Raw genomic sequence first — 23,067 nt, forward strand, 5'->3', positions numbered from 1 at the left:
TAAACGGGTTTGGGGATACTGGAGGGATTAGCGGCTGTGTGACTGGCAGCGTCACGAGACTGGAAAACCTCTGTTGCGTGCTTGGGGAAACAGCGAGCAACGGAGGCTCTATTTGTCTTACCCCGGGGAATCGGGGCGGCACCTAGAGGTTAGGTCGAGTGACGGGAACACCGCTGGTCACGTAATTGGGCCTCTTTGGGTTTTGGAACGAATTCCGGCGCCGAATAGTCAGTTTTACATAACCGTACCGTACCGCTGTTCTTTCACCGTGTCACAGTCTTAATCTACAGTAGTCAGGCTAATCAGTAGTGAAGGGTCCGTAGGTAGTTTTCATTATCGTTACACGCTTTCCCCGTACCACCGTATAAGGTAATTTCCGTTTCATTGGGTGTTCGTTACCGTGAGTATTTACTGTAAGTATTGAGAGCCGTAATACAGTGCAATTAGTGAAAACAGTTGTTTTAATTTTGTTTTCTTCCCGAACCCTTTGGAACTTTTCTCCAGCTGTCTAAAGGCTACCCAGGTACCGCAAAGTGGACCTTCAGCCACTATAAATAACGAAGGTGGCGCCCGAGGCAACGTAACCGAAGAAAACCGCGAGAAAACCGCTACAATGTACACACTTCTTTCACACATGTTTCTATTGTTAATATAATTTTGTGTTAAATAAACAGTAGACCTATTTTGTTAATAAATCCCTCAAGATTTTATCAGGTTTTGGGCCCAGAACACGCAAGACGATAGTTTCTGGAGAAAGAAAACAAAAAAAGGACAGTTTGAATGATTGATGCTTAAAAGGTTTGCTAAATGTTAGTAGAGAACTTTAGAAAAAGTGTACTATTTAAGATAAATTACAAACATTCGAAGAGATGAGTACCACGGTGGTATTTCCTCAATTGGGAGCTGAAAATTTTTTAATAACTGGAAGTTTCGTGTCAGAGCTTTCATGGAGGAAAAGAAACTTGAAGATGCATTGGAGAAGGAAATTGAATTGACTGAAGAAAAGGAGAAATCGAAACAACAGCCAAACAAATGCTAAGAGCTTTAGAAGAAATTTTCCAAAGAAAAAGTGTTTTTAGTAAACTCACTCTTAAAAAGAAACTGCTTACAATGAAATGTGGAAAAAGTGAAACACTCGAAGATCATTTTTTAAAATTTGATACTTTAATAAGAGAGTTAGAAGATATAGGGTCAAAAATGGATGATTCTGATAAAGTGTGTCATTTATTACTCACTCTAAATGAAGATTATGACTGTTATAACTGCTATAGAAACATTAAACTCAAATATAACAATTGAGTTTGTGAAATCCAGATTACTTGATGAGGAACTAAAACTGAAAACAAAGTTTAAAACAGTTGTTGAAAGCACATTTAAAAGTGATAGTTTAAACTATGGAAACAGGAATTATTTTCAATCTGGCAAGCCAGGACACCGAATAGCAGAATGTAGACAAAATACTAATAAGGATAAGCAAGGAGTAAGACAGGGATATACTAAGCCAAGTTTCAATCCAAGAGGTACAAATCTCAACAGAGGTCAAAGGGGATCATATAGAGGACACAATTGAGGATATAACCACTCAGAAAGTAGATTCTTCTATTGCATTTGTGGCAGCAAATTTTGTAAATAAAATGAGTGAGAACACATTTATCTTGAATTCAGGAGCAACTGAGCATCTTATTTCAAGTGATCTTGAATACTTGATGCAAAATGTACGAGTTCTAACAAATGAGGTTCACTTTTGAGGGATATAAATACTTTCAGGTTTGGATTGATGATTATTCTAACTTTTTAGTAGTTAAGCTTTTAAAAAATAAAAGTGAAGCCACTCAAAATTTAATTGATTTTATAAGATTAATAAAAACAATACATAATAAATTTACTCAACATATAAGGTGTGATAATGGTGGTAAGTTTACATCGAATATGTTCAAAAAATATTGTCAGGTAAGAGTTATTAGTATATACACAATGGCTTATAGTGCACAGCAAAATGGACAGTCAGAGAGAATGAATCGAACATTAATGGATAAAGTACGGACAAAACTTATTCAAACCAACTTGCCTAAGGAATTTTGGTGTAAAGCAATTTTATGTTCTGCCTATGAACTAAATAGATGTCCTACTAATGCAAATAAAGGTTTAACTCCATTTCATAAATGGTATAATAAAAACGAGTTATCAAAACTTAGAGTATTTGGATGTCAAGCGTGGTATGTAGTTTTATCAAGACAAAACAAACTAGAAAGAAGGTATAAACCAGCTATAAAGATTGGATACTGTGGTGGAGGATACAGATTGTGGGATTTTGAGAACCTAGAAGTGGTGTGTGCACGAGATGTAAGATTTGATGAAACTGAAATGAATTATATAAAAATAACTTCGATTAAGGGTAATAACAATTCAATTTTTCAAGAAACTCACGTAAGAATTATTGAAAATAATGAAGAATCGGAAAATGAGACCGAAAAAGGAACAGATCTTGAAGAAACTATTAATCAAAATGATTATAACTGTGAACAAAACAATGAATTATGTTCAGAAGAGGAATTAGAAAATGAAAATAGAGCAGATCAAATAATTGAGAACATGTGTAATGTACCAAATTCATCATATCTATAGAAATATTGACTAGGGTGATTCAACTCTAGATTAAGTTGTTATCGAGTTGTACTAAATTAGGTTGTTGTTATTATTACGTTCTAATCAGGGTCTCACGATTAATTTCGCATTAGTACTATTTATTGTAAAATCAAATAGTCATAAGAATCACAGATAAGATAGTTCTGTATTTCAACCCCTAATTATCATAACGATAGTAGTAACAAGCAATCATCAAATAATTAGTACCCTAGTATAAATATGCTCGGAAAAAACTATTAAGGAGAATTATATCAAAACTCATTACAAAACTGGTGTCAGAAGTGGGATTATTTTCGCGACGTTATTCCGAAACAGTATCCATCGTATTCGCGTTCAACGGAAGGCCGGATCTACAAGTTTCGTACGTCAAGAATCCAATTGGAGATCTTCTTGTTCCTTCAGCCAAACAAAGCCGCCTTATTCCAGAAAGGAACAACAAGGACCAGCAAGACAGATCTTAACTTGTATCAGCCACAACACTGCAAGAAGACAGCTAGAGGACATCAGGTAGACTCCTTCAAGAGCAGCTTACCTCCTCCTGGGAAATGTATATAGGTTCTTACATCACCATACTGTAAGTTCCAAGATAATTTAAATGTCCTTATATCCTAACTTAGAACAAATATCATTACTAGAAAACTCTGATAAAAATTTAAACTCAAAAACTAAACTAGAACAAAAATTCAAAATGTCTAAACTATCGATAGAACTTGTAAAAGATATGCTAATTAAGTTCGACGGAACAAAGTCTAAATTATTCGAATTTGTTGACAATTGTGACAAAGCCTTTTCCATTATAAAAGTAGAACAAAAAGACTTACTATTCACCTTAATCGAAACAAAACTCACAGACAACGCTAGAAGTATCGTTCGAAACAGACATTTTGACAAATGGGAAGAATTAAGACAATTTCTCTTAGATGCATATTCAGATCGAAGAACTAGCAGCCAATGGCAGTTAGAACTCAATTCATGTCGTCAAAACCTATCTGAACCTGTACTTTCTTATTCTACAAGAGTTGAAAATTGCTATCTAAAACTCATTAATACTCTAAATCCATCTCTAGACCAAAGAAGTCGTGAAGCATGCGTAGAATTACTTAAAGAACAAGCCTTAAATGTGTTTATATCAGGTCTGCAAAGAGATTTATGCATATTAGTAAAAAGTCAAAAACCTAGTTCCTTAGAAGAAGCGATAGCGATTGCTCAAAATGAAGAACAAGAAATTAAATCTAAAAATGAGATGAATAAGCTACAAAACTTAAGTTTTCTTCCTAGATTTTGTACTTACTGTAATAAGCCTGGTCATACAGTGTGACCCATTTAGATTGGAAACCCCTATAAAATTTTAGGTTATTAACCGATTTCAATGATTTTTTTTTTGAAATAATTAGGAATGAAATGTCTATTACGGGAGAAAATTTTAAATATTTATTTCAGTTTTCAGGTCATATTACGATACTTTTTCTAGATAGAAAATGGAGAATTTTTATTAGCGATTTTTTTATTGAAAAAACTACTACGCCACTGGATCTATAGTGCTTTCAAATAGCTGTGACCAAAATTTTTATTTTTTTTTGTTTTTTTTTTTTTGATTTTTTTTTTGATTTTTTTTTTTTGATTTTTTTTTTTTATTTTTTTTTGTTTGTTTTTTTTTTTTAGAAACTAATCAATTAATAATTAATAATAAACAAGTAAATAGTAACACCATTTCTATGGCAACAGTTGATGCAGAGTGTTCTTTTGTGACCGTTAGCTTAGAGGATTTTTGAATTTTAATTTGTCATAACTTTGTTATTAATGAATGGATTTTCATGAAATTTTAGTCACAGCTATTTGAAAGCACTATAGATCCAGTGGCGTAGTAATTTTTTCAATAAAAAAATCGCTAATAAAAATTCTCCATTTTCTATCAAGAAAAAGTATCGTAATATGACCTGAAAACTGAAATAAATATTTAAAATTTTCTCCCGTAATAGACATTTCATTCCTAATTATTTCAAAAAAAAAATCATTGAAATCGGTTAATAACCTAAAATTTTATAGGGGTGTTTCCATTCTAAATGGGTCACACTGTATAATTAATAATTGTAGAAATCGAAATCACCTTCAACAAAAAAATCAAAATATCCGTCATGTGACACAAAATCATAGCTATCAAAATCCTAAACCACCTAACTTCAAATTCTGCAACTATTGCAAAAAACAAGGGCATGTCATCAATGAGTGTCGAAAACGACAATATAATAATGATCGAAATTCTCAAAACCAAAGCCGCTATCAAAATAAAAATCCTCAAAATGATAATCGAGATAATCAAACTAGAAATTTTCAAATCAGACAAAATAATCAAAGCACAACCAATTCTTTAAACGATCAGGGCACTCAGCAGGCAGCGACTCCGCCGAGAAACGCCCATCTTATCAAAGTCGCATATCGACAATAAATCACGCTGTCACCACCTATGTATCCCTTAAAATACCTAAATTATACCAAAACCCATCCTCATTTCTACTTGACACTGGTGCAGACATATCCCTCATAAAACTTAGCAATCTACGTGATGACATTCTTTGTCACGAAGACAACCTCATTACTCTAAAAGGGATTGACAACACAGCTAATCTTCAAAAAACTCTTTGCTATTGCTATCTTCCTGTTGATCTAGATAACACTGTTCTGAATCACTGCTTCCATGTGGTACCAGATAATTTTCCTATACCATTCGATGGATTATTAGGGAATGATTTCGTAAAAGCTAATCAATGTGAAATTAATTATAATACTAACACTCTCTTAATCGGAGCTCATACAATTGATTTACAGCACATAGTGCAACCTATTCAAAACAGTGATGTTTTTAATAATAATCCAAAACCTAAATCAGAACTGGTGCTTAAACCTCGCTCAGAGACCATGGTGCAAATTAAAATTATAAATTCTGACTTAAACGAAGGAATCTGTGAGCACATCCAGTTGTTAGAAGACGTTTTTGTCTGTCCGAGTATTGTCAAGGTCACTAATGGCCAAATAATCACTTCGATTCTAAACTGCTCTGATAAACCTGTAGTAATATCTCATCTTGAAATACAATTAGATCCTTTGCCTAATCCAAACGATGATAATAATCACCACCAACAAATACCAATACCCATTCAACCAGACTACAAAAAATCACCGAACTATTAAGAATCGATCACCTAAATAAAGAAGAAAAGGAATCTTTGATCGAAATTTGTCATGAATACAACAACATCTTTTATCTAGAGGGAGACAAACTATCATACACTAACGCGATAATGCATGAAATTCCAATGACGTCATGTTCACCAGTTAATACAAAGACTTACCGTTATCCTGAAGTGCACAAAGAAGAGGTCAATAAGCAAATTAACAAGATGCTAGAAGACGAAATTATTCAACCATCCACGTCACCTTGGAACTCACCTGTATGGGTAGTACCTAAAAACCAGACGCATCAGGGAAAAAGAAGTGGAGAATAGTTATTGACTATAGGAGAGTTAATGAACTCAGCATAGGGGATTAATTTCCTCTCCCCAATATTACAGACATTCTAGACCAACTAGGTCATTCAAAATATTTTACTACAATAGATCTCACCTCGGGGTTCCACCAGATTCAAATGGCTCCTCAAGACGCAGAAAAAACCGCCTTCTCTACACCAATGGGACATTATCAATTTAACAGGATGCCATTCGGACTTCGAAACGCACCTGCAACATTTCAAAGGTTGATGAACACAGTACTAACTGGAATTCAAAACATTAAGTGCTTTGTATATCTCGATGATATAGTAGTATTTTCCGACAACCTTGAAAATCACAATAAAAGGTTAATTGAAGTATTTCAGAGACTATCTGAATATAACCTTAAGATCCAACCGGACAAATGTGAGTTTTTAAGGAAGGAAGTAATGTACTTAGGGCATTTAATTACAGACGAAGGTGTCAAACCTGACGCAAACAAGGTCAAAGCTGTAAGGGAATTTCCAGTTCCAAAAAGTCCAAAAGACATCAAATCATTCCTGGGTTTAGCCGGATACTACCGAAGGTTTATCCCGAATTTCAGTAACATTACAAAACCACTAACTAAGTTACTAAAAAAGGATATTTGTTTTGCCTGGACAAGCCTTCAGCAAGACGCTTTCGAGAAACTCAAGGATGTCCTATGTTCAGAACCACTTCTTCAATATCCAGACTTCTCCAGAACGTTCTACTTAACGACTGATGCAAGTCAATATGCGATAGGGTCAGTTTTATCGCAAGGCGACCCACCAAACGATCTGCCAGTTTCATATGCAAGTCGTACTCTCAATCGTGCAGAATCCAACTATTCTGCTACAGAAAGAGAACTTTTAGCAATCGTATGGAGTGTTAAACACTTTCGTCCATATCTATATGGCCGTAAGTTTACTATCTTAACTGATAACAAACCTCTAATTTGGTTATTCAACGTGAAAGATCCCAGTTCAAGACTAGTACGCTGGAGATTACTGTTAGAAGAATATGACTACGAAATCCATTATAAACCTGGAAAAAGTAATTACGTAGCTGACGCACTGAGTCGAAATCCAGTACAGACATCATTTGAGCAGGACGAACTTCAGATCCACCATATCAATACTCAACCAACGAAACCTAACCCAACCTACCAAGATTTCCTAGAAAAGATCAAACATTCCTTAATAACATGCGACAATCTTAATGAAACAACTAAAGACATCACTACAACAACAAATGATATTGTAACTTTTCTCTCAACAGACTTAGAATATGGAGGGAGTAAATTTTTACAAACAATAGATTCAAAATTTAATTATGTTCAACTATTAAAAACTGAAGAAAATACATTCAACGAAATTAAATTAATCAAGGTCAATTCAAAACAGATTATATGCGTGTTTTACAAAGAACACTATTGGGAAGATTGTAGTTACGAATCTATTTTTCACCTGATCTTAAAACTACTAGAATACTTAAAGACTAAAGGAATTAATAAAATTGCCTTACCTGAAATAGGAAATAACTTTGATAAATTTAAATCTCATAAGATTAGATCAATTCTAAGATTCATATTTCGCAGTACTAAAATTGAAGTAAACATTTATAATAGATTGATATCAATACCTGATCCTGATCAAATCCCTATTATACTCACTGAAAACCATTCAAATCCGACATCGAGGCATTCAGGATTCCATAAAACTTATAACAGAGTTAAACAAAACTATAAATGGAAAAACATGAAATCAGACATAAAAAATTTCATTAAAAAATGTGAATCTTGTCAAAAAAATAAATTAGTCAGGAAAAAGAATCGAGCACCTATGGAAATAACAACTACCAGCTCCAAACCCTTTGAAAAGATTTTTATTGATGTCGTCGGACCTTTACCTTTAACGGAAAATGGGAATAAATTCATATTAACACTACAGGATGATTTGACTAAATTCTCAAGAGCTTACGCGATACCTAATCATGAAACCGAAACCATTGCCAAAAAACTTGTCGAAAACTTTATATGTACATTCGGAATTCCAATAACCATAGTATCCGACCAAGGTAGAGACTTTACATCCAACCTTCTGAAGAATATATCTAAACTTTTAAAAATCAAACACATCAATTGTACCGAATATCATCCACAATCTAATGGGGCTTTAGAAAGAAGCCATGCAACTCTTGCCGACTACTTGAAGCATTTTATCAACGAAAATCAGACCGACTGGGACAATTGGCTTGAATTTACCATGTTTAGTTACAACACCAGTGTTCACACTTCAACAAAATTTTCACCATATGAATTATTGTTCGGACATCAAGCTACCTTACCTTCTTCACTTACGAAACCTACGGAATTCAAATACACGTATGACGACTATTTATCTGAAATAACCTTAAAAATGCAAAAATCGCAGGAATTAGCAAGAGAAAATTTAATAAAATCAAAGGAAGTGAATAAAAGATCTTATGATAAAAAAATAAATAGTCAAGATTTTAAAGTAGGAGATGCCGTATACCTAATAAACGAACAAACCAAACTACATCGTTCAAAGAAATTAACTTCAAATTATAAGGGTCGTTACAAGATAATAGAAAAAAACTCTCCAGTAAACTATACAATTAAAGTAAAATCTAAGAAACAAAAGGTGCATGCGAATAGGCTAAAATTAGCTTTTGTTACAGAATCCCAGTATGGGAACTTCGTCCTAGCAACCAAACACTATACGAGACGACGGAATTACCATCATCAGGAATCTATTACGATCAAATAGCAAACATAAAATTTATAGAAAACTCATGGGAAATCATAACTTATCTAGACCTAGAAGTAATTAACAATAAACTAGACTTTATCGAAAGTACATACGGTAAAACTAGATTATTATGTCAACATGAAAAATTAAATATTCTAGCAATATGCAAAACAGGACTGAAAATTCTAGAGAAAATAATACCATCTTTGTACAATCAGGAACAAACCTTAAAATCACTTACGCGTACTGATAGAACAAAAAGGGCACTAATAGATATAGCTGGTACCGTTTTCAAAACATTATTTGGAACTCTAGACGCTAAAGATGGAGAATACTATGATACAGCTATTAATAAGGTAAATTCTAATGAAAAAGAGTTACTTAACCTCTTAAAACAACAATCGCATGTAGTACAAACAACTATTGCCAATTTTAACGCTACTGTATCAAGTCTAAATGATGATAGAACTATCCTTAATAAAAATCTAAAGAAAATAGAAATCGCTCTCGAAGAATCTAGCCACCAGGGTTTCAACTTAGAACTAAAACAGTCAATAGAAGAGCAGCTTTCACTAATTGAAATAATGGTAAATCAGCTAGAAACCGAATTTTCTGCTATCATTAATGCAATCCTATTTGCTAAATCTAATATATTGCACCCTTTTGTCATGACACCTATACAATTGATTAAAGAATTAAGAACTACGATACCTCATCTCCGAGGAACATCTTTTGTACTACCTTTAGAAGATGACTTTGCGTATCAATTACTGGAACACATTTCAATTCATACCTACTACAAATCAAAACGTATCATATTTGTAATTTCCAACCCATTGGTTAATCTAAACGTTTTTCCTCTTTATCATTTGATTCCCCTACCTATATTATTATATTTTTTTATTATGATATAGGGTTTTTTAAGATGGCATCAACTGACTGCGTGCTCTTAACTACCGAGCTAAATAACTTAAGAAAAAGTGAGTTAATTGAAATAATAATTAGTCAGAAAGTGCCAGATCGCATCACCAGTGAATGTATATTAAAATACGTGCGGGAAATTCAATGGGCCCTTGGAAAATACCGGGCAGACGAAGCAGATGCGTCCTTCTGTTCTTTGTCATCCAGCGACAGTGGGAACGATACTGTTTTGAACACACCGATGCCAAGTGAAAACCATATAAATTTAGGGTTTCTATCGAGTCAATCGCAACCCCCGGACTCACACCCTCAAGGCTGTGCGGCCCCAAAGAAGGCAGAGAACTTAACCCAAGGATCCCAAGGTGAGCGCGTAAATCGGGAGACTGTCATAAATGACCTTCTCCGTGAGCTGGAATGTACAAAAAATGAAAATTTGCTTCTTGGAAGGCTTGAAAATGAGATGAGAGAAAGGATAGGCCTTATGGTCTATAAAATTAAAGTTTTGGAGAACACAAAAAACAATAAAAATTATGATATCCAAATTCCCGCCGAAAAAAACAAGGTTAGGCTGGACGGCAAAAGTGTAAACAAGGGCCCCCGTCAAACTCCACCATCTAGCGCTCCACATCAGAAGCCTGAAACCCAGGCCAGCAGGGCTCCGGCCATGGCCCCGCCACCCCACCACAACCGACAGCAAGGCTCATCGACCGCGGCGATGACACATCGACCGGCCGATAAAAACCGATCGGCAAACGAACATGCCACCAATCAGGCCGCGTTTCTCCGTATTGTTGGAACTGGGCCGACGCAAGGTGGCATCATCGCATCAGATGTTAACCGAAATGACCTTACATTTCTATTTGTAAACAACGTATCAAAAACAACCAGTGAAGAAATGCTTAAAAACTTTTTCAGGGATAAGCAAATGGACAACATATTTGTAAAGAAATTAAACGAAAATGATTTCTCATGCAGCTTTCAAATAGGAGTCCCAACAGAAAAACTGAAGGCAGTAATGGAACCTGGTTTTTGGTCTGCAGGTGTTACCGTGCAGAAGTATAAATTCCATAGCAAGACGTTTTTTCGGCGATATAATGGAAACGGGAAACCATATAAGAAACAATGGTACAAGTAGCGATCAACATAATTTTACTATTGTACACTTCAATATGCAGTCGGTAAGAAATAAACTTCTACTTATTGAGACAGAATTAGGAAATAAGAAATTTGACGTAGTGTGTATGTCCGAACATTTTTTAAAAGACACTGAAATAATATGTTTTAATTTAGATAAGTACAAATTGGCATCCTATTGTGTTCGTGATAAATCCAGAGGTGGTTCACTAATCTTATGTAAAAAAGATTTATGCTTTATAAATAGGGATGATTTAACAAATTTCAGCATAGAAAATGTATGTGAAGTATCAGCAATTGAGCTGCCAAGCCAAAAAATTGTTATTCTATCTATTTACAGAACGCCTCTTGGAGATATAGACTGTTTTATGTCTTGTTTGGATAGAATTCTTAATAAGCTTCGGTCCCACCCATATGAAATCATTATTTGCGGGGATTTTAATGTTCACTTTCACACTTCAAATCGTGTCTATGCAGATTTGCTAGATTTATTAAATTCTTTTAATTACCATATAGCAATTACTGAGGCTACAAGGAAAGATAAGTGCATAGATAATATTATAACCAGAATGACAAGCAAGTATTGCACTGAAGTGTATGAGCCGGGGTTCTCTGATCATAAAGCGGTAAAAATTTCTGTGCAAGTTAAATGGGTAAATAAAAACCCTGCTGACCAAACTTATATCAGACCGATTACCCAGATTGGGCTTTTAAAGTACCACAAAGCCATTGATGAAATAAACTGGAACATTTTAACGGACAACCAGGTAAGCACTACTCACTCTTTTAACAACTTTGTATCCATCTTATCTGAAAGAGCCACATCATGTTTTCCATTAAAAAATATAAAAAATATAAAAAATATAAAAAATAAAGTAAAAAACCAATGGTTTAATGATAATCTAAAACAAATGCGTGACCATTTGAACCTTCTATGCCAATTTTGCCATAATTTTGAGTCGGAATCTGTTTCGAAGCTAAAAAATGAATACAAACGCAAATATCAAAAGGAATTAAGGAGGGCAAAATTGGAGCACAATAAAAAGGCAATTGAAAACAGTACAAACCCAAGTAAAACCTGCTGGGACTTAATAAATATCAAGCGGCCTCCAACAAAAAATGAATTGCCCAGTAACATAAATCTAAATGAAATAAATACTTTTTTTGTAAATGTCGGTAATGAAATTAAAAAACAACTAGAAAGTAAGAATCTTTTTAATGAGAAAATTTGTAAGGATGGAGAGGGGTTTTGTTCTCCTATGTTTAGTTTTGTGCCTGTTAGCTACAATGATGTGCGAGACATAGTAAAAAATCTAAAAAATAAGCCAGGCCTTGATTATTGTAATTTGAACTCCAAAATAATTAAATCTGTCAGAGAAGAAATTTTATATCCATTGACCGATCTCATGAATGCTTGCATGAGAGAGGGGGTGTTTCCTGACAGCTTGAAAGTAGCGAAGGTTCTGCCTATTCAAAAAACAAGGAACATAGGTGAATTGAACAGTTTTAGACCTATCTCTATAATTCCAGTAATAGCAAAAGTATTTGAAACCGTACTAAAAAATCAGATTGTGGAATTTTATGAGTCAAATAATTTATTTAATTTTGGGCAATTTGGCTTTAGGGCAAGGAAGTCTACCACTGATGCTCTAGTATATTTAATAAATAGGATCATAGAGGGAACAGAGAACAGAGAGATTGTGGGGGCGGTCTTTTGTGATCTTACCAAGGCATTTGACTGCGTTTCTCACAGTCTTCTTATTTCTAAATTAAAAAATTGTAATTTTGATGAAATCAGTGTTAAACTTTTAAGCTCTTATTTGGCTGACAGGAGGCAGTACGTGTCTATAAATAATAAAGTATCAGACACACTAAAAATCACCTGTGGAGTTCCACAGGGGTCGGTGCTAGGACCGATACTTTTTTTGCTTTATATAAACAACTTTAATTTGGGTTCCAGCTCAGGCTCCATACATTTTGCTGATGACACCACAATTCTTGTTAAAGACAGGGAGATGAAAACTGTATATGAAAAAATTACTGCTGCTCAAGAATCAGCACTAACTTGGTTTGGTAAAAATGGTCTAAGCCTGAATGAAACAAAAACTAAAACAATATTGTTCAGTCATAAAACAATAGAACAGCAGGAAAGTTCAATTTTCCTGGGGTTTTGCTTGGATCCCATATTATCTTGGGAGCATCATGTTGAATTTATAGCTGCAAAACTCTCAAAGAGTATTTTTGTGATAAGGTCTTTGCGAAATGAGTTGCCAAGACAGTCATTACTAACAGCATATCACTCGATATTTCTATCTCACTGTAAATATGGATTACTTGCATGGGGCCACTCCCCACATGCCAACAGGATATTTGGGCTGCAGAGAACCCCTCTGCGAGTCATTTTTGGGATGGGCTATAGGAAAGATGTCGCGGAAGTATATACCAAAAATAAACTATTTACAATTCCATCCTTGTGTATATATATACGTGTTTAAAATATGTGCGAGAGAACCTTGGTTCTTATACAATAAATAGTGACATACATAATCATAATACCAGGCAGAATTTACATATAAACATACAAAAATTGAGACTGAGTCATAGTCGGTACGGGGTGAACTATTATGGACCCCTATTTTATAATGCCTTGCCTAGTGATGTGCAGCTTCTGGACAATAAGAACTTTTTTAAGACTATTAAGTGTTATCTACTTAAAAATGCATTTTATAACATGAACTTATACCTGGGTGGTGCATTTCATATGAGTGTGACCGAGGGGGGAGAGTTTTAATTGGTGTTGTCCTGTCAGATTTTAGTTTATATTAGGTTGAGCAATAAATTGTCATTTTAATACATGTATATATATATATAAGTACTATGAAATACCATGACGTGTGCAAACAAATGTACTTAAATTTGTAACGCATGTAATATATTGATTTGATTTGATTTGATATACTAAAAGGTCATGGTAATATGATCTTCATACTACCTACAGTCGAATATATAGCTGTATCCGAGGATAAAAGCTCCTACGTTATCCTAAAATCAACAAATTTATGTAAACCTGCAAACAAATTTCTTATCTGTCCAAACCCAGATCCTTACTTTAGTTCTCACATAAGACCTATTTGCGAAACCAAAATTCTATTTCACCCAACATCAATTCCAGTAGAATGCGATACTCGAATCACTTCAACACCAGCCGAGATATGGCAAAAACTAAAATCTTCCAATAGTTGGATCTATGTTTTACCATCCCAAACCGATGTTACAGTCACTTGTAGCGGATCACAATCTGCAAACTTTTTGCTTAATGGGACTGGATTAATCTCAACAAAGAATAACTGTAAATTATATACGAGTTCGACCAAATTAGTTTCAGAAACCACACATTTTGAAAGCCCATATAAGGCAATAGTTTCAGATTTTGAAATTGATATTGATAATTGATGCGATCAATATCAAAAGAAATTAAATAAAACTTCAATTGAATTTTTGTCAATTCCGCCGGTTGCCTTAAATAAAGAATCACTAAACATCGCAAGTCAAAAGTTAAATCACATTGACAATACTATTGACCAACTCTCAAAGGAAAGCGTTTTTTCAAAAGTTGTCAACAATTCGTATTTTTCTTATACAGGGTGGACCATAAGTAATGGGACATAGAGCTACAGCATATTCCTGACATCAAAATAATACGATTTAGCGAAATTGTTCTATACCGAAAATTAATATTAAGAAAGATACAGGGTGTGAAAGTTGAAATTTTATTTTTGTTTTTTTATCATATCTTCACGGTCGTTTGATATAAATTACTGAAAGTTGGTATAAAGGGGTTTTGGCAGGCGGGAAATACGATGCTTTCATTTGTTTTGTAGTAGCTGATAGGGGGCGCTAGCTGCAACCATATCCGTTCCTTCAAGAGACTCTAACTTTTTTTTACGGAACTGAAACGACCATATGCTCTCAAAACATGATTCTAAGATGTTTTCTATGTAAAAAAGGTATACTTGTTGTAAGTCTTAAAAGTTGACTGTTTTCGAGTTATTTAATGTTTTATTATTGCATGCATTGTCATATGTTAATACGATATGTGCTGTATACCCTTAAGTTACACACATAACAGTTTCTGTATGTAAATTTGACCGTTTAAAAAATGTTTGTAAACTTTAAAATAAAGCTAGTTGTTATAAACGCCCTTTTTGTTTTTGTATCAAATCCTACTTAGAATTTAAAAAAAAATAGTAATTAAAATCTGCTGTACATGTAAATGCATGCAATAATAAAAGATTAAATAACTCGAAAACGGTCGACTTTTAAGACTTACAACAAGTATACCTTTTTTACGTAGAAAACATCTTAGAATCATATTTTGAAGTCATACGGCCGTTTCAGTTCCGTAAAAAAAAGTTTGAGCCTCTTGAAGGGACGGAGATGGTTACCGCTAGCGCCCCCTATCAGCTACTACAAAACAAATGAAAGCATCGTATTTTACGCCTGCCAAAACCCCTTTATACCAACTTTCAGTAATTTATATCAAAAGACCGTGAAGATATGACAAAAAAGCTAAAATAAAATTTCAACTTTCACACCCTGTATCTTTCTTAATATTAACTTTCGGTATAGGACAATTCAGCTAAATCGTATTATTTTGATGTCAGGAATATGCTGTAGCTCTATGTCCCATTACTTATGGTCCACCCTGTATATTTCTTAGTATTGTTAAAATAATATTAGTTTACTTAGGCTATAGAATATGTAGAAGATGTTGTAAGAAACGGCGCAATAACAAGGAAAATGATAGTGAAAGTAATAAGTGTTGCGGTATGATAAGCAATTGTTTAACTTTTAACATAAATAAAAGATCCAATAAAGTTAAGGATATAGCAATAGAACTAGACGATATTCGCAATGAATCATCTACAAGTGAAATTGAATCAACCAAAAATGAGTCGACTCCTTTAAGACGTAGCCTTTAAGTAAACTTAAGGATAAGATATAGACAATAATATTTACACCCAAAATATGTTATTGTAACAAATTTTATGCACATTAGTTTATAAAATTTATTCTAAGGGAGGAAGTGTAATGTACCAAATTCATCATATCTATAGAAATATTGACTAGGGTGATTCAACTCTAGATTAAGTTGTTATCGAGTTGTACTAAATTAGGTTGTTGTTATTATTACGTTCTAATCAGGGTCTCACGATTAATTTCGCATTAGTACTATTTATTGTAAAATCAAATAGTCATAAGAATCACAGATAAGATAGTTCTGTATTTCAACCCCTAATTATCATAACGATAGTAGTAACAAGCAATCATCAAATAATTAGTACCCTAGTATAAATATGCTCGGAAATAACTATTAAGGAGAATTATATCTTAAAACTTAACAGAGTCCACAACTACATCTCGTGAGAGACATTTTGTAACTTAGCAATAAAGTATAGTGATTAAGTGACCCTACGACTACTTTCTTTCTTCCTGCTCATTACACATGGACAATATACAAGATCAGGAAGAAAAGTAACAAAACCCAAACATTTAGATGAATATGAAATCTATTCAGCTTTTTGTTTGCTGTCTACGAAAAATGACCCACAGACTTAAAAGAATGGAGAGAAGCAATTGCGAGGATTGTGTTTCGATCACAAATTCTATACTTCAAAATCACGGCGGGGAGAATAGCCTAGTGACATCCTTTCTTAAACCAAATGCTCTTTTCGAGGAAGTTTTAAATGTTATTGGCTTGCAGTGATTTTAATTTCAATGATCACATTTTTATTTTAGCAGGTACCAGCGACTCTTGACATCCTTGTATCGTACTAATGTTACAATATTTAGCACTACTTATTGTCATGGTCGTGTGGTTTTGAATGATCTAATGTACAGGTTCAATTGTGATCTGGTTAGATTTTCTAAGTGCTTCTCGCATGTAAAGTACATCGAAACTAACAAAATTTTAAAAGACGCTAATGTAACAAATTTTTATCCAACAGTCGGTTATCGCAATAAAAAAAATATTTTAAAATCTGTACTTTTCTCCACAATTTTATACTTAAGTGTAAATAAGAATCTAATTGTGGTGCCGTTATCTGAAAGTATTAGCGTGAAGACAAGCACTGGGGGAAAGTTAACCCAATCGTCGACGTCGGTTCCTTTGCTCGGTTCTGTAACTGATATCTGTGACGCAATTGTCTTATCTACTCCGGATAAATCTAATCAATCCGCGCACATCAGTCAAAATTTTCTACAGTAACGTCGCCGAAATGTCCAATGAACCACAACTGCGTTACATTTGTCCATCAAAATATTCAGTGCCTCGCAAATAATTTAATAATTTAAACTTTATTATGGAATCGCAAACTGGTGATTTTTTACTACTATCGGAACACTGGCTAAATACTGAATATATTAGCGAAGTGAAACTACGGGATTTTACTCTTTGCAGTAGCTTCTGCAGAAGAGCTTTGAGACATGGTGGTGTTGCCATTTATAAACGCGATAGATGTAACTATTGTACTGAATGTTTGGACTTGTTTGAATATTGTGTGGAGGGGACTTTTGAGTGCGCTGGTTTGGTTGTCGCAGACTTAAAGTTAATTTTAGTTGTAGTATATAGGCCTCCTAACGGTCTTTTTACCGACTTTTTAAAATATTTTGACTGTGTTTTAAACAATCTTTTTAAGAAATCACTTTATTTGGTTATAGCTGGTGATTTCAATCTAAATTTCGCTGTACCTAGTTTATTCTATCGCTTTTTAATGATTTGTTATGCACATTTAATTTGTTGGCTACTATTAAGGAATCAACTAGAATTACTGGTACGTCTTCAACCTGTATTGATAATTTTTTAGTTAGCGCTCCCCTTTTGCATTCGTCCCTGGTGGTGGACTTAGGGTTGAGCGATCATTACGCGCAGGTTCTGGTGGTTGATGTTGATAATATACTTTTTTCCCCGAAATCTGAGACGCAGTACGCGGTGAGAAGGAATTTTTCAGAAACAATATAAATAGATTTGTGGAGTTTATCGAAACCGAAGATTGGGCCGACGTTTATTCTCAGAGCTGCCCTGATAGCGGTATTCAGCAATAGCGATATTCAAATTACAGAGCAATTAGTTTGTTATCATGTGTTTCTAAAATTTTTGAACTTAACTTACGAAATCAAATGTTGTCTTTCTTGCAGAAATATAATTTTTTCAACGCCTCTCGGCATGGATTTACACAGTCTAAAAGTACTGAGTCTGCACTATGCGACTTTCAAATTCGAATAGTTGATGAACTGGACAAAAACCTGTCGGTTGTTGGCCTTTTTGTGGACTTCTCGCGAGCTTTCGACCTGGTAAACCATGATATATTACTTGCAAAGTTGCACAGATGTGGTTTTCGTGGTAAAAGCTTTGACCTAATTTCCTCTTATCTGTGCAGCAGACGACAATATGTTACCATTAATAATAAACAGAGTAAATGCTCATTTTTGACTACCGATGTTCCACAAGGGTCTATTATTGGACCTTTTCTCTTATTGGTCTTTGCTAATGATTTATTAAACTTTATTGAGCAGGGTGCTTCTGATGTACGGATCACAGCATATGCGGATGACACAAATATTCTGATAATTGATCGGAGTACTGACGCTGTAATTGAGAAAACAGAAATAATTTACGATCGAATTTGTTTCAAAAAAAATCACTTAAAGTTGAATATAAATAAAACTAATTTTGTTCATTTTTCTAATAACAGAAGTTCACTTGGAGAAATTGGTATTTTCGAGGAAAAGGATAATGCTTTATCTTCTTGCTCTACTTCGAAGATGTTGGGCATTACTTTTGATTGTGGCATGAATTGGCAGGATCATATAAATATACTCAGTGGTAGGCTGCGCAAAAGCTGTTATGCTCTTAAATTTATGGCCAATCACTTTAAAATTGATGTGCTCCTATCTCTGTATTATGCAAACTTTCATTCACACCTGCGTTATGGCGTACTAAACTGGGGTCTCAGTGCTCATGTGTCGCGAATATATTTAGTTCAGAAGTACGCCATCAGGATAATGACTGGGATAGGTCTACAGGACTGACGTGGACCTGTTTGTGGTGGATATGTTTAAACAACTTGGAATTCTTCCTTTGTCTTCTGTTTATATTTATCAAGTATGTGTTTTCGTGTTCAAAAATAAAACCAAGTTTGAAACTTATCGTACATCGCATTCATCATCACAATACACGTAATAAGGACCAGTTGCTGCCGAATTATCACAGAACTGGGTTATACCAGAAAGGCATTTTCTTTAACGGGTGTAAGTTTTATAACCGCATTGACGATTCCATTAAAAATTCACCTAACGTCAATGTGTTTAAGTCTAGATTAAAGCGGCTCTTACTTGAGAGAAACTGTTACAGTGTGGAAGAGTTTTTAGATGTAACGTAATTTATGTAGTTTTGTATTAAGTTTGTCAATTTGATGTATTCGCATTATTAGAGGATTCTTGTAAATGTATTGACGTTTTCCTCAGTTGCATGTTTTGCATGCTTAATTGGAGAAATAAATGATTTTTTATTATTATTATTATTATTATTATTATTGAAAAAGAATTAGAGTCACATAATAAATTACAAACATGGTCTGAAGCTATTTTACCAGCTAATATAATATAAAACCAATAGATACCAAATGCGTATTTCGCACCAAAGATCAAGGGTTAAAGAAGGCAAGAATAGTAGCAAAAGGTTTTCAAGCTAAGGAGGAGGGTCAATTTAATATGTTATATGCACCTGTGGCGAGAATGTGTACAGTTAGATTATTGTTATCTGTTGCATTGAAAAATAATTGGATTATTCAACAACTTAATATCCCAACAGCATTTTTAAACAGTAAATTAGAGAGTGATGTTTATATATATCCACCAGAAGGTTATGTAACTGAATCAAAAGTGCTAAAGTTAAATCGTGCTTTATGTGGTTTGAAACCAAAATTGTAGACACAAACACAAAAAGTGTGGAATGATACATTTAATAAATTTGCATTAGATCATAACTTTGAGAGGTCAAAATATGATTGCTGCTTATATACAAATGGATATTACTCTATGTAGACACAACACATTATTGAAATTATAGAGTTACTAAAACAACATTTTAATGCTAAAAATCTAGGTCAAATTCAAAATTTTCTAGGTATAGGTAGGAAATAAATAAAACAGGAAAAGAAATGAAAATTACCCAAAGAAAGTATATGTATAATAAAGTTGTTAGAAAGCTTTAACATGCATGATTGCAAAGGGAAAAATACACCAATGGAAAAGGGATTCCAATACAATGACACAAGTCCAATCATAGACGTACCATATAGACAATTAATTGGAGGGTTAATGTATTTGTAAACTTCAACTAGACCAGATATAACCTTTTCTGTTTCATATCTAAGCAGATTTTTAGATAAACCAACATCAGAAACGTGGCAAGCTGGCAAAAGAGTTCTATGATATCTGCAAGCTACAAAAGACAAGGGTCTTCATCTCGGTCTTCATTATATTAATGATAATGATACTAAAAACAATCTTCATTTGAAAGCATATTCTGATGCAAACTGGGCAGGAGACAAGACTAATCGCAAGAGTGTTAGTGGATGCATAATAATGCATGGCAATATCATGGTTCTCTAAAAAACAGAACAGTGTACTTTCAACTGCAGAAGCAGAATATATAGCTGCTGCTGCTAGTGCCCAAGATTTGGTAAATTTAAAAGGTGTTTTACTTGATTTTCAAATCAATTCAGTTGATATACTTTATTGTGACAATAAAAGTTCCATTTCAATGTCAAAATGCAGTGAAAATTCTAAACGTGCCAAACACATAGACACCAGAAATCATTACTTGAAAGATTTAGTGTTCGAAAAAGTAATATCAGTTGAATATGTGCCTACGGAGCAAAATTTGGCTGATATGCTTACAAAGCCTTTAGGGAAAGATAGGTTTGTAGATATAGTGACAAATCTAAATATTAAATAATGTTTAATGAACAAATTAATGTTTAGTATTACCTGTTATTATTATTAGTATTGCGATTTTGTCGTTGTCATTCGTAGTCGACACTCGAAATCGAGGAGGAGTGTTGAGAAAATTAGTTGTAGGTAGTACTTTGTAGTGAGAGTTAATTGAGGAACTCATGTTTATTTCCGACTTTTGACAGTCGTCATTTCTTTTAGTATTCTAACCTAAGATATTGTCACGAATGGAAAATCCGTTAATTGAAAAGATGGACTGATTAACTTAAAAAACATAAAAGTATTCGAGGATTGCGAAATATTAAGCGCACGAGGCAAGGTCGCATCACGATGAACCGAATGTGTCATGCACCGAGTGCACCGTATCGGTGATGCCTGATGGTGATGCGGTCGACCACCTGCTTTACAGAAATGTGAAAAACAAGCGACAATAACAAACTGCGTCAGCCGATCAATCGGGTATAAAATACGCCGATTTTAGCAGTATAGGATAAGTGTGAACCGATCAACGGTAGTGCGACCAGCTGACCCGAGAAGTCGAAATGTCGACTCTCCTCGGAAAAAGATCAAGTTAATTAGTCCGTTCTCCAAAGTTGTTCAAACGCGAAGTGACCAAGCCAGCCACCAGGAAATGCTAAGTCCTCAGCTTGTGACTATGTAAGTACAATTGTAAAATTGTCAACTTCTAGTATGTTTACAACCGTATTGTGCATCCATTTGTGTATACTATATTTAATAGATTTAAGTGTTTAATAGAAAAACTCAGCGTTTGATTCCATCCCTAAAACTGAGATCCCGGCGCGACGTTTAACGTCGTGAGTCAGTTTAATTGGTGAACCCAGAAGGGCTCATAAATTAAACGTGACATTTGGTGGAGGCGCCGGTCTGTTTTGGGATGGATAAAAAACAATAGTTGAGTTTTTTATTTTTATTTTTTGGGGTATGTTAAAGATTCAGGAAAATAATGTGTGGGCTATAAAAGAAATTTTAAGTATTATTTTCTTTTGGCTAGGGATAGTGACGTTGATTTATTTAGTGATTTTTTGGGGATTACCTTTGCTATTGAAGCGCTCATTTGATAAAATTTTGGTTTAATATGGGTGGTACATCTTCAAAAGAGGAGGAAATTATTATTTCTCAAGCGGGAAACAGTGGAGGTGTATCAAATAGTTCGGGAAAAGATAATTTATGGTCAGCTAAGAAAATTTTAATTATTATTTTTTTGTGCATGGGGGTATTAATGCTAGTGTATTTTAGCGTTAAAAAATTATTAGTTTGATGAACAAGCAAATTCGTAAAGAAATTGCCAGGAATAATCAACTTTTTAAAAAAAAAAAAACGAAAATAATTTGAAAAAAATAAACATAGCACATAAATGAATTTAAACATTGTCCATGAGTGAGTCGAGTGACAAAGATCGAGTAAAAACTTGCAGTAGGGCTCAAAGTTTGTCGGAAAAAGAAAAATTCGTGTTACGTGAAGCTATCGCTAGAGGTCGAAACCCAGAAAAGGTGATAAAAGAATTAAAAGATTTCAAACCCGAACATCACAGTTCGACTGTGAGTTCTCTTGCTCCGACACAAACGGCAACTTCTTCACAAAAACAAAAGCTTGACAAACCCAGTTCAGTTGTTTGTTTGACAAGCAGTGAGGACGAAGAAAATACTCTTGACAATACTGTCGTGAGCGGTCAAGCTCAAACTCCCCAAGCCTCGACTTCAACTTCTAAGCCCCAATCCACGGAAGTTTATTTCAAACCAAGAGCTTCGTTAAGTAGAACTCCGCCTAAACCGCGAGAAACAGAAGGGCCTTGGCAGGAAAATCCCTTAGAAGTGGTAGTGCCACCAAAGCTTATCTCCATCCCGCCCCTCAGAATTATTACAAAGTTCTAATAATCCTTGCCCACCCCCTGTGATTCGGGAAAGAAACCGTGCCATACGCCCTAACAATACTTCAGTAATGGCTAACATGACTTTACAGGCAGCTTTGGCTGAGCCAAAAACTCCAGCCACCCCAAAGTTTACATGCCCGCCCATCTACATTTAACCCTTCTATTGACTCTCCCAGTATTT

The 23,067-nt window shown here is 34.3% G+C and overlaps 1 protein-coding gene across 1 annotated transcript; it reads left to right on the forward strand.

Moving 5' to 3' along the window:
• The first annotated feature begins 3,257 nt into the window (after positions 1-3,257).
• On the forward strand, positions 3,258-4,087 carry LOC145733833 (uncharacterized). Its single transcript, XM_081986851.1, has one exon. It carries the CDS (start codon positions 3,335-3,337, stop codon positions 3,962-3,964), a length of 630 nt encoding a protein of 209 aa, XP_081842977.1. The 5' UTR covers positions 3,258-3,334; the 3' UTR covers positions 3,965-4,087.
• Positions 4,088-23,067: the final 18,980 nt, after the last annotated feature.

The sequence above is a fragment of the Ips typographus genome, linkage group LG9, assembly GCF_016097725.1.
Source record: "Ips typographus isolate SLU linkage group LG9, UJ_Ityp_2.0, whole genome shotgun sequence".
NCBI classification, from domain to species: Eukaryota; Metazoa; Arthropoda; class Insecta; order Coleoptera; family Curculionidae; genus Ips; species Ips typographus.